Source organism: Anolis carolinensis, unplaced genomic scaffold, assembly GCF_035594765.1.
Source record: "Anolis carolinensis isolate JA03-04 unplaced genomic scaffold, rAnoCar3.1.pri scaffold_8, whole genome shotgun sequence".
Classification (NCBI taxonomy): Eukaryota; Metazoa; Chordata; class Lepidosauria; order Squamata; family Dactyloidae; genus Anolis; species Anolis carolinensis.
The window spans coordinates 30,747,936-30,767,909 of NW_026943819.1; the positions used below are offsets into that span (position 1 = coordinate 30,747,936).

A 19,974-nucleotide genomic window follows, 5' to 3' on the forward strand; every position below is an offset into this window, starting at 1 on the left:
TATGCCAATAAAGGCTTTGGTAGTAGAATAACAAACAGATAAAAAAGAAATGTTTTGCAAAGCACTGAAAAGTCCCGTTGGGAAGAAAAAAAAAATCTTGGACTGAGAAGGATTTCGTTTTTGCAAAGTTTTATTCATTCCTTGCAAAAATCACATGGGAGAGGGCTCTGTGCAGAAAAATAGCGTTTTCTTGGGCAGGAATCAAAACGTTTTTCCTATTGGAAATAATATCTCAATACTGGGAAATTAATTCCTCACAGAAAATGTGGTTTTCTGGACAGGAAAATACCCTTTTCCCCTTTACGGGAAATATTATTACAGTAGAACTGTTTTATCTCTTTGTTTTTAACATGTGACGTATGTATTGATTGTATGACTGCTTTTCATGTTTGATTTTACAATGTGTAATTTGTCACTGTTTTTATTATTGCTGTGAGCCGCCCCGAGTCCCCTCGGGGAGATGGGGCGGGATATAAGAATAAATTTATTATTATTATTATTATTAGAGTCTCACTTATCCAACATCTGCCGTTCTGATACGGCAGATGGGCTAATTAATAAAACGTACTGGAGATACTAAATATAATAATAATAATAATAATAATAATACCTGTTGATCTACTCACACTTGAAAGTTTTCAAACTGCTAGGTTGGGATAAGCTGGGGCTAACAGCAGGAGCTCACCCTACTCTCTGGATTTGAAGTGCTGACCTTTTGGTCAGCAAGTTCAACTCCTTGCAATAACTATTGATCTACTCACATTTACATGTTTTTTAACTGCTAGGTTGGCAGAAGCTGGGGCTAACAGCAGGAGCTCACTCCACTCCCCGGATTCAAACCGCCAACGTTTTGATCAGCAAGTTCAACAGCTCAGCCATTTAACCCGCTATTTAAATAATAAACATATAATACTGGCATATAAAACATTATATTCTGTGCAGAAAAAAGGTTGAAATTGGGGTGTGCATTTGCCTGCAATTGCTATACTGTACATTAAAAAATCCAGGATTTCCTGCACAGAGAGAACATTTCCTTTTTTGCCCTTTTAAGCTTTTTGGGGCCATAAAAGTTCATGCTTTTCCAGCCATTTTTTATCTGCTCCTTTTTCCAACCCCAGGACAAAGCATTACGAGTCCAGGCTCTATGCTATAAAACCCCTCGCAGGCACATTCAGACAGAACCCCAGACTCAGAAGGGACCCCCAAAGGCCACCCAGTCCAACCCTCCTTTCTGCAGGGCAGGAAAAGCACCATCGAAACCCTCCCGGGTGGGTGGACTTGCCTTGAAAAAGTCTGAATCTCCACTGCTGTATCGTGCATGTGTGTGGTCAGTGCAGAGCCATACCATGCGGTTCAATGCAGTTCGGACTGCATTCCGTGGCAGCCTGGCTCCAGCCCAGGGCCAGACGCAGACCCGCATTCCTCCAGACTTTGTGTATTGTCTTTTCTGGCCAGAAATGCAAATTGGGAATGTCTTGTGTTGCTGCAAATCCCCGAGGAAGCTCTGTTTTGGTGACTAAGGCCGAATCTACATGGCTGTGTGATGCAGTCGGAGCTGCATTATAGGGTCAGGACAGGCCCATGTAAACCGGGTCAAATTGTATTATGCAGCAATGTGGAGCCAGCCTTAGTCAGACCTGCATTCCTCCGGGTCCTCATGTTATCTCTCTCTCCCCCCCCCCCCCATTCTCTCTCTATATATAGATACAGTATCAAAGATTTGGAAGGGACCCCCAAAGGCCATCCAGTCCACCCCCGTTCTTAACTAGGAATCACTTGCAAGTCAGGTGTTTGTAACTCTCGGACCTTTCTGGCCAGAAAAGAAAATTGGGATGTCTATTTTGGGGGCACAAAGCCCCATTTTGGAGGGGAAATGGCCCAGTTTCGACAATCCCTTTTGCAGCCGTCCTTCTCGCCAGGCTTCGTTTTTTAAAAAATGCCCGCGATGTCAAAGCAAAGGGAGTTCTGTCTCTGACATGGACGTCACGCTCTCTCAGCCTCAGAGGAAGGTAAGGCAGACCCTTCCCAAACATATCTGGCCAAGGAAAATCCACCTTAGGGTCACCTGAATGCCTTCCATTCACAGCTGCAATAGCAACAAAGCGCCGCTAGAGGGCGCCAGGAACCTTTTCCCCACACATTTATCTTTAGAATTTTCACCATTTTTTCACAATGATTGTGGCAGCAACAACAACTTCATTAGACTCTCGGTGAACCTGAGGCACAAACAACAATTGCTCAATACCACAATAATAAAAATGATGATGATGATAATACCTCCACTTTTCTCCCAGGGGTGGGACCCAAAGCAGCTCACAAGCTTAAAACCCAAATTTGAATATCTTTTAATGTGCTGTCGAAGGCTTTCCTGGCCAGAATCACTGCACAATTGTCACAAGCATGTGGACAATTTCAATAGAAAGGAGGAAACCATGAAAATGAACACAATCTGGCTCCCAGTATTTTTTTTTAAAAAAAATCTAAAATCAGGACAGTAAATAAAGAACAACACTCAAAAACAGAGGAATTCCAGCAGGAAACAAACAGAGCCAGCTAACACCTCCCAACAAAGGATTCCTCCAGGCCGGAAGGAGCCAGGCTTTGAAGCTGCAAGGTCATTAAATGCTAATCAAGGTGGCCAACTGCAGCATTCACACAAGAGTTCTTTCTTTCTCCCTCCCTGGACTTTATCCCACAGATATATTTGGGATAAAGTCCAGTTTCCAACAGACCTCACAACCTCTGAGGATACCTGCCATAGATGTAGGCGAAACGTCATGAGTGACTGCTTCTGGAACATGGCCAGGTAGTCTGGAAAACTCACAGCAACCCATTCTAATGCTAATAATAGATACATAGCGGCTTTGAGTCTCCTTTGGGTGAGATAAAGGTACTGGGAGTTACAGTTCATCTGCAGTCAAAGAGAACTCTCAACCCCAAAAACAATGGACCTTGACCTAACTTGGCAGACATACCCAATATGTCCAATTTTGAATACTGGAAGGGTTGGGCAGAGATTGACCTTGATTTTGGGAATTGTAGTCTACCCACAACCAGAGAAACTGTGAACCCCACTGACAATGGACCTGATCAAACCTGGCACACAGAATCCGCATGACCAACCGAACCTACTGGAGGGGTTTAAGAGGAACTGACCACTTCTGGGAGTTGTAGCTCAACTACATCCGGAGACACCGTGACCACCACCGATAACAGACCAGGACCAAACTTGGCACACAGAACCCCCCTGACCAACTGAACTTACTGGCAGGAATTGAAGGGAACTGACCCACCACGGTGGGAGCTGTAGTTCACCTTGCAGCCAGCGATCACAAAGACCCAACCGATGATGCACCAAGAGAGCTAACTTGCCCAACACGACAAACTTTAAGTACTGGTGGAATTTCTCAGTGTTAATCTGCCATGATGTGAGTTGTAGTTCACCCACAACCTTATGCATTTTGTAAAATAAGGAATGACTTTGGCACCCAAGCTAGAAATAATAATAATAATAATAATAATAATAATAATAATAATAATAATAATAACGGAAAAGCTGATAAGGAGAAGACCTGGCTCTGGCTCACGAATGGGACCCTGAAGAAGGAGACAGAAGGCCTGATCCTTGCAGCCCAGGAGCAAGACATCAGGACAAAGGTAATTAATAATAATAATAATAATAATAATAATAATAATAATAATAGAAGACCTGGCTCTGGCTCATGAATGGGACCCTGAAGAAGGAGACAGAAGGCCCGATCCTTGCAGCCCAGGAGCCAGACATCAGGACAAAGGCAATTAATAATAATAATAATAATAATAATAATAGAAGACCTGGCTCTGGCTCACGAATGGGACCCTGAAGAAGGAGACAGAAGGCCTGATCCTTGCAGCCCAGGAGCAAGACATCAGGACAAAGGTAATTAATAATAATAATAATAATAATAATAATAATAGAAGACCTGGCTCTGGCTCATGAATGGGACCCTGAAGAAGGAGACAGAAGGCCCGATCCTTGCAGCCCAGGAGCCAGACATCAGGACAAAGGCAATTAATAATAATAATAATAATAATAATAATAGAAGACCTGGCTCTGGCTCACGAATGGGACCCTGAAGAAGGAGACAGAAGGCCTGATCCTTGCAGCCCAGGAGCAAGACATCAGGACAAAGGTAATTAATAATAATAATAATAATAATAATAATAATAGAAGACCTGGCTCTGGCTCATGAATGGGACCCTGAAGAAGGAGACAGAAGGCCCGATCCTTGCAGCCCAGGAGCCAGACATCAGGACAAAGGCAATTAATAATAATAATAATAATAATAATAATAATAGAAGACCTGGCTCTGGCTCACGAATGGGACCCTGAAGAAGGAGACAGAAGGCCTGATCCTTGCAGCCCAGGAGCAAGACATCAGGACAAAGGCAAATAATAATAATAATAATAATAATAATAATAATAATAATAATAATAGAAGACCTGGCTCTGGCTCACGAATGGGACCCTGAAGAAGGAGACAGAAGGCCTGATCCTTGCAGCCCAGGAGCAAGACATCAGGACAAAGGCCATTCAGGCCAAGATCGAAAAATCAGCTGATGACCCAAAATGCAGACTGTGCAAGGAAACCGATGAAACCATGGATCATATCCTCAGCTGCTGTAAGAAAATCGCACAGACAGACTACAAACAGAGGCACAACTATGTGGCCCAAATGATTCATTGGAACTTATGCCTCAAGTCCCACCTCCCAGCAGCAAAGAACTTTTGGGATCACAAACCTGCAAAAGTATTGGAAAATGAGCACGCAAAGATACTGTGGGACTTCCGAATCCAGACTGACAAAGTTCTGGAACACAACACACCAGGCATCACAGTTTTGGAAAAGAAAAAGGTTTGGATTATTGATGTCGCCATTCCAGGTGACAGTCGCATTGACGAAAAACAACAGGAAAAACTCAGCCGCTATCAGGACCTCAAGATTGAACTTCAAAGACTCTGGCAGAAACCAGTGCAGGTGGTCCCGGTGGTGATGGGCACACTGGGTGCCGTGCCAAAAGATCTCAGCCGGCATTTGGAAACAATAGGCATTGACAAGATCACGATCTGCCAACTGCAAAAGGCTACCCGACTGGGATCTGCGCGCATCATCTGAAAATACATCACACAGTCCTAGACACTTGGGAAGTGTTCAACTTGTGATTTTGTGATATGAAATCCAGCATATCTATCTTGTTTGCTGTGTCATAATAAAATAATAATAATAGATACACGTTAAAAACAGACAACATGTACGTGTTAGAAGGAGGAGGTCAGGCAGTGTTTGGAACCATTTTTGCAAATACCTAAATAATAATAATAATAATAATAATAATAATAATAATGCCTTGAAGGAACTCAAAGAGAAGGGATTGGGGCTTGAAGGCACCTCGGGACCCCCTCCCAAAACATCCGCCCGAATGGCTCCCAGTTCGGCCCCAGGCGACCCCCTCCCTTCGGAGGCCCCCCCTTTTCCTCGAGGGCGGGGGGATGAGCAGCAGGGATCAAAGCCGCCTCTCTCCCCCCTCCCCCTCCCCTCCGGGTCTCTGGAAAGAAGGAATTAAAAGACAGAAAGAAAAAGATGAGCGGGAGAAAGTAGGGACAGAAAAGTAAGAAAGAAGGGGAGGGGGGAGGAAAGAAAGAAAGAAAGAAAGAAAGAAAGAAAGAAAGAAAGAAAGGAGAGAGAAAGAAAAGGAGGGGGAGAAACATAAAGTAGGAAACCAAAAAGAAAGAGAGAAGAAAAAAAGCAGGGAGAGGGAAGATAGAAAGAAGAAAGAGGGGAAGAAATGAGAGAGAGAAGTCACGAAAGACAGAAAGAAAAAAGAAGGGGAGAAAAAAGTAGAGAGAGAAAAGTGGGAAAGAAAGAAGAGAGACAGAGAGAAAGGGAGGAAGGAAAGAAGGAAAGAAAGGAAGGAAAGAAAGAGAGGAAGTAAACAAGGGAGGGAGGGAGGAAAGAAGGAAGGAAAGAAAGGAGAGAGAAAGAAAAGGAGGGGGAGAAACATAAAGTAGGAAACCAAAAAGAAAGAGTGAAGAAAAAAGCAGAGAGAGGGAAGTCAGAAAGAAGAAAGAGGGGAAGAAATGAGAGAGAGAGAAAGAAGTCACGAAAGACAAAAAGAAAAAAGATGGGGAGAGAAAAGTAGAGAGAGAAAAGTGGGAAAGAAAGAAGAGAGAGACAGAGAGAAAGGGAAGAAGGAAAGAAGGAGAGAAAGAAGGAAGGAAAGAAAGAGAGGAGTAAAGAAAGGAGAAAAAGAAAAGTTGGAAAGAAAGAAGAGAAAGAGAGAGAGAGAAAGGGAAGAAGGAAGAAAGGAAAGGAGAGAAAGGAAGAAGGATAGAAAGAAAGAAAGTAAAGAAGGAATGGAGGAAAGAAAGAGTAAAGAGGGCGGAAGAGAAGGGGAAGGGAGGCTCCCGTGGCTGAGGAACCCCAAAGGCCATCCAGCCGGACCCCTTCCTTTGTGCCCGGCACGACCAAAGCATCCCCGACCTCGGCATCATCATCATCCATCATACAGAGATATTGCCGGAGGCTTTTCCAGCCCAGCTTTCCTTGCTTTCCGCCACCAGGGAGGAAAAGCGCCCCCGACAGATGGCCGCTCGGCTTCTGCTTCTCGCCCTCCCGCCAGGCATTTTGGACTCCAACTCCCACCATTCCCAACAGCCTCAGGCCCCTTCCTTTTCCCCCGCTTAAGCGGCTGAGGGGGAAAAGGAAAGGGCCTGAGGCTGTTGGGAATGGTGGGAGTTGGAGTCCAAAGCCCCACCGGCCACGTGGTCCCCCCCACTCTCTCTCTCTCTCTCTTTCTCACCCGCTGGGCTTGGTCATGGCGGAGCTCGGCGAAGAGGCAGGCCAGCAAGTGCGAGGCGATCATGTTGCGGGAAGGGAGGAAGGAAGAAAGAAAGAGAAAGGAAGGGAGGAAGGAAGGAAAGAAAGGAGGAAGGAAGCGCCCGTCCCCGGCTCCCTCCTCCTCCTCCTCCTCCTTCCTTCCCTCCTTCCCATTGGTCCCCAGAGGAGGGTGTGCCCAAGGGGGCGGGGCGGGCAGGGTGCACCTCCCTGTCCCACACACACACACACACACACACACACTCCCAGCCAACCCCGCCCTCCGCCTCCGCCTCCAAAAGTTTCCCAAAACTCTTCGAGGACCAATAATGTGAAAGTTGAATTTAAAAAAAAAAGAAAACTTCCGGGATCAGAAGCAAAAAAGGAAACACACACAAAACGGTGTGATGCGGATGTGGGGGGCGGGGGGGGGGAGTTGTGAATGAAGAGGGTCCCCCCTACACACAGAGAGAGAAAGTTTAGTCCAAGGGTCAGTTCCCTTTTGGGAAACAAAGGGGCTTCTTTGCGTTGGGGAGGGAAACGGGAAAGAAAGAAATAAGGAACGAAGGAAGGAAAGAAAGAAAAAGAAAGAAAGAAAAAGAAAGAAAGGAGGGAGGGTGGAAGGAGGTAGGGAGGAAAGAAAGAAAAAGAAAAAAGGAGGGAGGGTGTGAGAAAGGAAAGAAAGAATAAGAAATAAAGAAAAAGAAAGAAAGAAAGAAAGAAAGAAAGGGAGGGTGGAAGGAGGAAGGAAAGAAAGAAAGAAAGAAAAAGAAAGGAAGGAAGGCAGGAAGGAAAGAAAGAAAAAGAAAGAAAGAAAAAGAAAGAAAGAAAAAGAAAGAAAGAAAGGGAGGGTGGAAGGAGGAAGGAAAGAAAGAAAGGAGGGAAGGTGGAAGGAGGAAGGAAAGAAAGAAATAAGGAAGGAAGGAAAGAAGGAAAAAGAAAGAAAGGAGGAAAGGAGGAAGGAAAGAAATAAGGAACGAAGGAAGGAAAGAAAGGAGAGAGGAAAGAAGGAAATAAATAAGGAAAGAAAGAAGAAAAGAAGGGAGGAAAGAAAGACGGAGGGAAGGAAGGAAAGAAAAAGAAATGAAAGAAGGGAGGGAGGAAAGGAAGGAGAAGAAGAGGGAGAGAAAGATTTCGGAAAGAAGACAAAAAAAGGGAAGAAAGCAAAGGCAGGATGAAGGAAAAGAGAGGGACAAAGAAAGCAGGGAAGGAAGGGAGGGAAGAGAAAAGAAGAGGAATGAGGCAAGCGAAGGGAAGAAAGGAAGGAAGGAAGGAAAAGGCGGAAGAGGGAGAAAGGGGAAAAGAAAGGAAGGGAAGAGGGAGGGAAGGAGGGAGGAAGGAGAACAGAAGAGGGAGAGGGAATGAGGCAAGCCAGGGAGAGAGAGAGAGAGAGAGAGAGAGAGAGAGAGAGAGAGAGAGAGAGAAAGGGCAAGCAGGGAAGGAAGAGAAGAACGGAGGAAGGAAGGGATGGAGAGGATGCGGCCGGCGTCGCACGTGGCTGGGATGAGTCGGGGCCCGGGGGGGGGCTTCATCCTCCGGGTTGAAGCGAGGACCCGAAGCCCCGCCCAGGCCCCGCCCCCTCCGCGTCAAGGCCCCCCCCCCCGCTGGAAGCGTGCGGTTTTGCACGGCGCGCCTCTGCTGCGCCCCGGAGGGAGGAGGGCCGCGTGCCTCTGAGCGCGTGCAGAGCGCCTCCCGCCTCGAGCGGTGGAGTGTGTAAATGCATAGGCATCACCCTCGCCGTCACTTGAGCAAACCGGGATTTTTCTCCTTCGGAAGGGGGGTCACCTGGTCCCCCCTGCTGCCCACGCACCCACCAAGGCTTTGCGGAGGCAAGTCTCGCTTTTATTTATTTATTTGCAGTATTTATATTCCGCCCTTCTTTCTCACCCGGAAGGGGACTCAGGGCGGATCACAATCCACACATACATGGCAAACATTCAATGCCATAACATAGAACAGAGACAGAGACAAACGCAGGCATGGGCTGGCCTCGAACTCATGACTGCTTGGTCAGAGTGATTTGTTGCAGCTGGCTGCTCACCAGCCTGTGCCACCGCCCACCCCAGCACAGGCATCGGAAGAGCTGCAAGGCCAGGAACAAGGCACGAGAGTCAAGGGAAAGACCCACCCGGAGAAAAAGAGATCTTACCAGACATCAAGGGAACCACTGACCACAGAGGGAAGCTGCCCAACCAAACGTTCCCCCAGGCAGGAAGTAGCCAGGCCTTGAAGCCATTCAATTCTAATCAAGGTCATTAATGGCAACATTCGCACTTGCCTCCAACACAACAGACCAGAGTTCTTTCTTTCTCCCTCCCTGGACATCATTCCACAGATACATAAACCCCTCTTGCTTTGTTTCCAACAGACCCCACGACTTCTGAGGATGCCTGCCACAGATGTGGGCGAAATGTCAGGAGAGACAGCCTGGAAAACTCACAGCAACCCAGACCCTAAACTGCCATGATATTGCAACGCTGGCCCAGCTTGAACTGCCATGTCTGAAATGCTGTTGCCATGCTGCGAGTTGTAGTTTTAAAAGGTCTTTTGCCCCCCTGGGAGTGGAAGGAATGCAGTCTGGCCCTGCTTGAACTGCCATGACTCAGATGCCACTGGGATTATGGGATCTGTCATTTTGCAAGGTCTTTTGCCGTCTCTGAAAAAGAGGCTGCGAGGTGGTGGTGCTGCTGCCTTGGGGGACCATGGGGGGATTTGGGGGTCTCACTCTCTCAGCCTGAGAAGCCAAGCCCCGCTTTTGAGCAAACCGTGCCAGCAAAACCGCATGATGAGTTCGTCTGAGGTTGCCACGAGTTGGGAAAATAGCAACAATGACCGTGACAATGCTCCCCAAGGGCCCTCTATGTTTCCCGCCTCGCAGGGGGAGCGCGGCCCCAGACGTCGGATCCCGTTGAATCTCGGCTGCATGTGATGCTGGGTCATCTGCTTTCTTTCTGCACAAACCTCCGGCGAAAAGGGAAACAAACACACACACCGTCCAGGCCGAGCCGAGCAAGGACCGCTGACCTTCCTTTGCCTTGCAAAGGACTCTTGCAAAACCATCAGGAAACTCAGCAGACTCTCCGTTAACTGGCACACGTGGGATCCAAAACAACAGCCAGCAGAGTGTCTGCTGTGGACTCATTTTGTTGTGTTCCAAATAATAATAATAATATAAATAAACCCAAATGATTCATTGGAACTTATGCCTCAAGTCCCACCTCCCAGCAGCAAAGAACTGGTGGGATCACAAACCTGCAAAAGTCTTGGAAAATGAGCACGCAAAGATACTGTGGGACTTCCGGATCCTGACTGAGAAAGTTCTGTAACACAACACACCAGACATCACAGTTGTGGAAAAGAAAAAGGTTTGGATCATTGATGTCGCCATCCCAGGTGACAGTCGCATTGACAAAAAACAACAGGAAAAACTCAGCCGCTCTCAGGACCTCAAGATTGAACTTCAAAGACTCTGGCAGAAACCAGTGCAGGTGGTCCCGGTGGTGATGGGCACACTGGGTGCCGTGCCAAAAGATCTCAGCCGGCATTTGGAAACAATAGACAGCGACAAAATTACGATCTGCCAGCTGCAAAAGTCCACCCGACTGGGATCTGCACGCATCATCCGAAAATACATCACACAGTCCTAGACACTTGGGAAGTGTTTGACTTGTGATTTTGTGATACGAAATCCAGCATAACTATCTTGTTTGCTGTGTCATAATAAAATAATAATAATAATTACTATTATTATTATTTCTATACCACCCTACATTCCTGAGGGGACTCAGGGTGGTTTACAACAGAAAATTGGCAAACATTAAAGGCTGGCATAACATAACAAAACAGATCAAATCACAAACAATAAACATCCGGCGTACTTATGGAATTATCAAAGCAGGTAATCCAGATTATCTTCTTTGAACTGGATTTTATGAGTTTACACTGCCATATAATCCAGTTCAAAGCAGATAATCCAGAATGTATATGGCAGTGAGCAGGGGCCTGAGGAGGGCTGCCAATGCCATATAATCCAGTTCAAAGCAGATAATCCAGAATGTATATGGCAGTGAGCAGGGGCCTGAGGAGGGCTGCCAATGCCATATAATCCAGTTCAAAGCAGATAATCCAGAATGTATATGGCAGTGAGCAGGGGCCTGAGGAGGGCTGCCAATGCCATATAATCCAGTTCAAAGCAGATAATCCAGAATGTATATGGCAGTGAGCAGGGGCCTGAGGAGGGCTGCCAATGCCATATAATCCAGTTCAAAGCAGATAATCCAGAATGTATATGGCAGTGAGCAGGGGCCTGAGGAGGGCTGCCAATGCCATATAATCCAGTTCAAAGCAGATAATCCAGAATGTATATGGCAGTGAGCAGGGGCCTGAGGAGGGCTGCCAATGCCATATAATCCAGTTCAAAGCAGATAATCCAGAATGTATATGGCAGTGAGCAGGGGCCTGAGGAGGGCTGCCAATGCCATATAATCCAGTTCAAAGCAGATAATCCAGAATGTATATGGCAGTGAGCAGGGGCCTGAGGAGGGCTGCCAATGCCATATAATCCAGTTCAAAGCAGATAATCCAGAATGTATATGGCAGTGAGCAGGGGCCTGAGGAGGGCTGCCAATGCCATATAATCCAGTTCAAAGCAGATAATCCAGAATGTATATGGCAGTGAGCAGGGGCCTGAGGAGGGCTGCCAATGCCATATAATCCAGTTCAAAGCAGATAATCCAGAATGTATATGGCAGTGAGCAGGGGCCTGAGGAGGGCTGCCAATGCCATATAATCCAGTTCAAAGCAGATAATCCAGAATGTATATGGCAGTGAGCAGGGGCCTGAGGAGGGCTGCCAATGCCATATAATCCAGTTCAAAGCAGATAATCCAGAATGTATATGGCAGTGAGCAGGGGCCTGAGGAGGGCTGCCAATGCCATATAATCCAGTTCAAAGCAGATAATCCAGAATGTATATGGCAGTGAGCAGGGGCCTGAGGAGGGCTGCCAATGCCATATAATCCAGTTCAAAGCAGATAATCCAGAATGTATATGGCAGTGAGCAGGGGCCTGAGGAGGGCTGCCAATGCACTTTCCAACAGATTCCTCTGCAGAGGGAGGAACGGGCACCGCCACCTCTGTGCATTCTTTTGAGATACATGGGCTCCCCATCCGCCTGCAAGGGATTTGAAGTCACATGCCTGCCGACAGAGTCCCCCCAAGACCCCCAAAGGCATCAGATCCTATTTGGTTTTGGAAGCTAAGCAGGGTCGGCCTTGGTTCGGATGCAGGTGGGAGATGCTGCCAATGTCTCAGAAGCAGCAGCCAAGCCTCCTCTTGAGAATTCCTTTCTAAGAAAGCCTTATGGGTTGCACTGGAGGAGAGGCAACATGTGCGGCACGCATGCCCAAATACGTAGGCCGCTGGCCAAGGTTTCCGCTTGCGCACCTGGCACAAGCGCTCTCGAAAGCCTTCCAGCCCAGCTGTGTGTAACACAACCCCAAGGGCTATTTTCTCCCAGGGCAGAGCATCCTTGGGCAAGGGCCTCTTCTTGCCAAAAATCTTCCCCACTTTGCTGGACCCACCCCTGGGTTGTGGTTGTTGCAACTCCTGTGACCTCGTCCTGCTTTTGGACTTTTTTGCGAAGGCTTTTATTTTCCCAGGAATCGGACCCATAACCTCTTTGCCCGTTACCTCTTTGGGCTCGTCTACGCCGAGGCATGAATGCTGATTGAACTGCCATGGCTGAGTGGGGTGGGATGCTGGGAGTTGTAGTTTCCAAGGTCTTCCCTATAGGGCAAACTACAACTCCCTGGGTTCCTTAACATTGAGCCGTGGCAGTAAAACAGGCTAAATGGCATTTATTCTTCAGTGTGGATGCACCAGGAGATCTTGTGAAACTACAACTCCCGGGGTCCCATAGCACTGAGCCATGGCAGGTAAAGTAGGGTAAAAACAGTATTCATTCTTCACTGTAGAACAGGCATGGCATGGGCCAACTTCGGCCCTCCTTGAAAGTGTTTTGGACTCCCACAATTCCTAACAGCCGGTAGTTGCAAAACTACAGATCCCATAATTCCAATGGAATCTGAGACATGGCAGTTCAACCAGGCCAAACTGCATCCCTTCCACTCCCAGGGACAGGTAAAAGACCTTGTAAAACTACAAATCCCAGCATGCCAACAGCATTTCAGACATAGCAGTTCAAGCAGGGATAAACTGCATTCATTCTGTAGCGTTGATGCCTCAAGAGAAGGGCAAAGACCTTGTAAAACTACAACTCCCATCATCCTGATGGCATTTCCCGTGGGGCCAAACTGTATTCCATCTCTGAATTGTGGAAGTTGAAGTCCAAAACACCAGGAGGGAGGGCCAAAGTTGGCCCATGCCTGGTGTAGATGCAACACGAGTCCTTGCGAAACTACATCTCCCGGGATCCCACAGCACTAGGCCATGGCAGCCGAAGCCCAGAGCCACCCCTGCCAGTGGTGCCGCGCCCGGCGTCATGTGCCCTTCGGAAACTGGTCCGGCCGCCTTCCTTTCTATTCTGGGCCTCCGTAAGGTGATCAGGATAAGAGGGCTGCCGCCTCCGTGGCACCAGCGCTGCCAACAGAAGGGGCCGCTTGCACACGCCGTTGTTGTGGCAAAGTAGGGTCACCGATTCTGTGCATCGAAGGCTTCCACATTGTTTCTGGCCTGCGTGGCTTTCCCTAGACAGATGTGTCGGAAGCCATGCGCCTTTGCTGTCCTACGAGAATATCAATGCCCCACATTCCAACCACTGCCCCATGCTGCTCTCCTTAGGGATTTCCTCGCGGTGATATTATCTCACCGACATCTGCGGCCAAGAGAGTGTGACTCACTCAAAGCCCGCCCAGTGGGTTTCCATGCCTGAGCAGAGATTCAGGCCTTAGTTTCCTGAAGTTCTAGAATGAACTGTAGAATGAATGCAAGTAATAATATATTATAATAATAATAACCATAAACTGGACACAGGTGGAACTGGACAATTTGGACAGAATGAAACAAGGAAACTCATGACCATTCATCATTCCCTGCACCCTCGCAGTGATGTTGACCGGCTGTATCTGCCTTGAAGATCAGGGGGAAGAGGACTCTTACAAGTAAAACAAGCAGTCAAAGAAGAGGAACATGCCCTGACAGAATACGTAAAGCAAAGTGAAGAACCTGCTTTGGTTGAAGTCAAAAATCAGAAACTGCTCAAAGCACAGCAGACAAAAAACCAGTACAAGAAAGCCGCACTACAAACTAGAGCTGACAGCTGGCACAACAAAACATGGCATGGAAAGTTCTTTGACAAAATTGAAGGAAAAGCTGACAAGGAGAAGACCTGGCTCTGGCTCACGAATGGGACCCTGAAGAAGGAGACAGAAGGCCTGATCCTTGCAGCCCAGGAGCAAGACATCAGGACAAAGGCAATTAATAATAATAATAATAATAATAATAATAATAATAATAATAATAATAGAAGACCTGGCTCTGGCTCACGAATGGGACCCTGAAGAAGGAGACAGAAGGCCTGATCCTTGCAGCCCAGGAGCAAGACATCAGGACAAAGGCCATTAATAATAATAATAATAATAATAATAATAATAATAGAAGACCTGGCTCTGGCTCACGAATGGGACCCTGAAGAAGGAGACAGAAGGCCTGATCCTTGCAGCCCAGGAGCAAGACATCAGAACAAATGCAATTAAGGCCAAGATTGAAAAATCAGCTGATGACCCAAAATGCAGACTGTGCAAGGAAACCGACGAAACCATGGATCATATCCTCAGCTGCTGTAAGGAAATTGCACAGACAGACTACAAACAGAGTAGTCAAGATTATTATTGTTTTTATCACCCATAATTTTAAGAGTAAAACAGTTTTACAAAACAGTAATGGCACTTATTAGGGCCCCTGACATTTTACAACAGCAATGCACCAAATGGCACATGGACCTATGAATCTCTCTGGTTTAGATAGAAAAATCCTACTTATGCAGCAAGGCAAGTTGGCCAACCTGGTTTATGGAGGTGGCACAAAGGTGAAATGCCTGCTGGGTTATCCCAAGTGGTCTTTGCAAGTTGTGGGCATTGTGATCCGTGGGTGCGGGGTCTGTGGATACGGAGGGCCGACTGTGCAGAGTCCCGAGTCCGGCTCAAGGTACTTGATATACTGTGCTCAACTTTGGTTGGAAATTGACCACGGAATGGCATCGGAGGACCTAGATAGATTCCTAGCGAGGATGTTTTCAATCAAAATCTGCAAAAGCCAAACCTGCAAATGGGAAGAGACGGCTGGATTTGTAAAGGCCCGAACTGCACTTTTAATGTATTGCAAGGCTAGAATAATGGGGAAATATCTGGGGAGGGGCCATGCCGCTCCCCACGGCACCTATGCCTCTCTTAGCAGCTGCGGCCAGCCTTGCAGATGACCTTGTCATGAATGAGCCCTGAGTGCTCTTCATGTGTCTTGTGGGCCACGTGAGTGAGCCTCGCTCCCTTCTCATTCCCTTTTGGACTGTTCTGTGACAAACCCTGTTTGGCAGCCCTTAAGGGAATGCGGGAGCAGCAGCTGTGGATGATGGGACGGAGGATCGTTACTGCCTTGGAAGTAAATGGGAAGCAGCATTCGCACCCAGTTTGTTGTCAAAGGCTTTCATGGCCAGAATCACCGGGTTGCTGTCGATTTTCCGGGGTGCATGGCCCTGTTCCAGCCGCATTTCTTGTCAGACGTTTGGCCTGCATCTGTAGGTAATGGCATCTTCAGAGGTTCTGTTGGAATCGAGACAAGTACAGTGTACCTATCTCCCTGTGGAACAATGTCCAGGATGGGAAGAAGAACCCTTGTCTGTTTGAAGCAAGTGTGGATGTTGCAGTTAGCAAGCTTGAGTAGCATTGAGTAGCCATGTGTGTCTTGATTATGGTGTTTATAATACAGTAAATAAGGAAAACCACTCAGAAACAGGAGAACTGCATGCAGAGAGCAAACAATTAAGTGCCAGTTAACACCTCCCAAATGAAGGCTGCCAGGCAACAGAGGCCAGGCTACCTGTATGCAGATACCCTCAGTGATTGACTTTGCAAACTTGGCTACTCAATGCTATTCAAGCATGCTAATTGCAACATTAATTAAGAGAGAGAGAGAGAGAGAGAGAGAGAGAGACTGCCAACAGAACCTCTGAAGATGCCATTAGCCACAGATGAAGATGAAACGTCAGGAGAGAATGTAGCTGGGACATGGCCAGACAGCCTGAAAAACTCACAGTAATTCAATGCAAAAGGTTTCTTGGAAGTCTCCCATCCATGTCTGAGATCCAACAACCTCTGGTGCCTTTAAGGCCCCACATAAACACGAAATGCCTTTTGCAACCTGGGCCGCTTTCCAGAGAATGTTGTGAGCATCTGTCGAAACCCACATTCGGCAAGAAGGGAAGTCCTGTGGCGTCAGGCCCTTGCGTTGCGGAAGGGCAAAGGGAGGCAGCCCAAGGGCAGCCCGGCTGGACTGCACAGCCCATCATCCCCTGCACAGGGCAGCCCCTCCCATGCAGGATATGTCATTGCCATTGGCCCTTCAGGATGCATCCGCACTGCAGGACAAATGCAGTTTGGCACCCGTTTGGCTGCTGCTATTCAAGGCTATGGAATCCTGGGAGCTGTCCTTTTGGAATTTTTAAATATTGTTTCTATTTAACCCTGTTTTAATGTTTGCATATATTTTTATTTTAAATTGTATGCTGATACTTTTATGTTAAGCTGCTTTGAGTCTCCTTCAGGAGAGGTAAAGCAGGATATTATTATTAATAACAATAATAATACAGTAAAAGGTAAAGGTAAAGGTTTCCCCAGACGTTAAGTCCAGTCGTGATCAACTCTGGGGGTTGGTGCTCATCTCCATTTCTAAGCCGAAGAGCTGGCGTTATCCATAGACACCTCCAGGTCATGTGGCTGGCATGACTGCATGGAGCGCCGTTACCTTCCTGCCAATAGGAGCGGTACGTATTAATCTACTCACATTTGCATGTTTTCGAACTGCTAGTTTGGCAGAAGCTGGGGCTAACAGTGGGCGCTCACTCCGCTCCCAGGATTTGAACATGGGACCTTTCGGTCTGCAAGTTCAGCAGCTCAGTGCTTTAACACACTGTGCCACCAGGGGCCCCATACAGTAGAGTCTCACTTATCCAAGCTAAACGGGCAGTCTGAAGGATTGTAGACCAGCCCTTTGCTTTAAAAGTTTGGGGACCCCTGCTCTAGATGATCCTTCAAGGCTTTCGCTTTTGGCACAAGAGCAAAATAAGATTGGAAAGAAGACATTTCTCTGCACAATACAACTCTTGAAAAAGGCCAGTGTGGCAAGTGTCGGTTGGACCAAAGGTGACCTTAGGACAAGGCTGTTGATGCCTGTGTCTCAAAAAAGATCCCTCTTCCCAGAAACACTGATTTCGACATCTGTGGCCCATCGCTCCCTCTGAGCTGGGAGGATCCCTCCATCTGGATCTCAGTTTCAAGGCAGCATTCGTTCCCAGGAATCCAAGGCATTGCCCTGCATTTCCTCTTCCTTCCCTTCCCTTCCCTTCCTCCCTGCCTTTCTTCCATCTCCTCCCACTTCCTTTCCTTTCTATTCTTTGCCCTTCCCTTCCTTCTTTTCCTCCGCTCCTTCCTTCCTTTCTTTCTCCTTTCCCTTCCTTTGTCTTCCTTTCCTTTCCTATCCTACCCTTCCCTATCCTTCCTTTTTTTCTTTTACTTTCCTTTCTTTCTCTTCCTCCTGTCTTTCCTTTTCCTTTCCTTTCCATAATAATAATAATAATAATAATAATAATAATAATAATAATAATAATAATAATAAAACTTTATTTATACCCCACCACCATCTCCCAGTTGGGACTCAGGGCAGCTCACAATGTTACAAAAGTAACAGCACAAATACATTAACAATATACACAGTTTAACACACAAGAAGATGATAAAACAGATGTTAAAACAAAGGTTATACAACAGTAACAATATCAAACAACCACCAATGCAAATCCGTCAACTTCAAAGGTGGGGGGGGGGGGGGACTATAGCCGCAACATAAGATAAAATCATTAGATTAAAATACCCCGATGAAAGGAACCTAATAACATTCAGAATAGAATTATAATGAGGCTGGTCATCCAATAGCTGTCTCTCCAAAGGCCAGCCCAAACATCCAGGTTTTCAATTGTTTCAATGGTTCCTTTCATAGAATCATAGAATCATATAGTTGGAAGAGAGCTCATGGGCCATCCAGTCCAACCCCCTGCAAGAAGCAGGAAAATCTCATTCAAAGCACTCCCAACAGATGGCCATCCAGCCTCTGCTTAAAAGCCTCCAAAGAAGGAGCCTCCACCACAATCCAAGGCAGAGAGTTCCACTGCTGAACAGCCCTTCTCACAGTGAGGAAGTTCTTTCACATGTTCAGGTGGAATCTCCTTCCTTTCCTGTAGTTTGAAGCCCTTGTTCCCTTGTGTCCTAGTCTGCAGGGCAGCAGAAAGGAAGCTCCCTCCCTCCTCCCTATGACTTCCCTTCACGTATTTGTACATGGCTATCATGTCTCCTCTCAGCCTTCTCTTCTGCAGGCTGAACATGCCCAGCTCTTCTCTTCCTTCCCTTCTCTTCCCTTCCTCCCCTCTGTCTTCCTTTTCCTCCCCTTCCTCTTCCTCTCCTTTCCATTCTATGCCCCTCCCTTCCTTCTTTTCCTCCTTCCTTCCCTTCCCTTGTTCCTATCTCTCGTTCTTCCAGCGTTTTCCCTCCAAAGTGGTAAAGGCACCTGAGACCCCCAGGGTGATACACAGTTCACCCAAATTCATCACCAAAGCAGATCCACTTTCATAAAAAGTAATAATACAAATCACAATGAATACATCGGCGCCCACCGAGAAACCATCCTTTTTGTGAATTTCTAAGGATTACAATCCCCGGCTGCAGGTGTTTGGAGAAGACAGTTCATCAAAGGAGGGGACCAGGGGATGGAGGCTGGTTTTTCTTTAGCGAAATAGACAGACACAGATGGAGAGATGGAGAGATAAAGATAGGAACCCACCCGCAGCAAGTCTGCCTCAAGATAATAACTTAATAATAATAATAATAATAATAATAATAATAATAATAATAATAACTTTATTTTTATACCCCGCCTCTATCTCCCCAAAGGGGACTCAGGGCGGCTTACATGGGGCCAAGCCCGAATAAAAACAATAGCAATATAATAATAATAATAATAATAATAATAATAATAATAATAATAATAATAATAATAATAATTTTTATACCCCGCCTCTATCTCCCCAAAGGGGACTCAGGGCGGCTTACATGAGGCCAAGCCCGAATAAAAACAATAGCAATTTAAAACACAACAATAGACAAGAGAAATGCACAATTATAAAAATTTAAACATTAGCCAATAAAAACAAATGACAAGAACTAATAAAAACATGGATTAAAATGGAGAGGTTGTAAAAGTAGACTGGGTAAGGTGCACCATATAAATATTGTAAACACGAGGTGACTTATAAAGCGCTGCAAATTCTTGGAAGTGCAAATTGGGATGGGAATAGACCCTGCTGGGTCTATATTAAGTTGGCAAAGGTAAAAAGTGCCCAAAGCGGCTAACAATGCCCAAGCTCACTTGAGAGGTGCGATACCTGTTTGCAATAAGAAGCAGAACATCACCTGCCGACTCAGGCGCATCACTTCTACACATTCTTGACTTTGCAAATACTTGATTCTCCCAATTCTGGGTGTCTACATGGGTCGAGGCCAATGCCTTGGGGTCGTCCCCGAAGACCCTAACCCTTACCTGTCCCAGGATGTCCCCCTCCGTCCCATCCTCCTGGTGCCCCTCGGCCATGGCTTTGGGTCTTGTGTTGCTTCCCCACCGGAGACCCAAGGAAGAAGGATTTGGTGCTCGTCTCTCTGTGCTCGGTGCTGGAGTTCCCTCTTAAAGGACCTGCGGAGGAGGAGGAGGAGGAGGAGGAGGAGGAAGGAGTGAGTGTGGAAAGAGCATCGGCGGAGGAGGGAGGCTGAGGTCACCGGGGAGAGAGAGAGAGAGAGACGGAGTGACAGGCAGGCAGGCAGGCAGGCAGCCCTCCCTCTAAT

General features: G+C 46.9%; 1 protein-coding gene across 3 annotated transcripts in view; it reads right to left on the bottom strand.

Moving 5' to 3' along the window:
* LOC100564618 (hexokinase-2) overlaps positions 1-19,974 on the bottom strand; it is a 51,705-nt gene extending 31,731 nt beyond the window's left edge. The window contains exon 1 of one of the 3 annotated variants that reach the window (XM_062960968.1): positions 19,676-19,974. In XM_062960968.1, coding sequence (XP_062817038.1) covers positions 19,676-19,726 — 51 coding nt within the window. In that variant the 5' untranslated portion in view covers positions 19,727-19,974. Of the gene's footprint in view, positions 1-6,840; positions 7,022-19,675 lie in introns of those variants that run through there. The other 2 variants (XM_062960967.1, XM_062960969.1) reach the window with 2 other exon arrangements.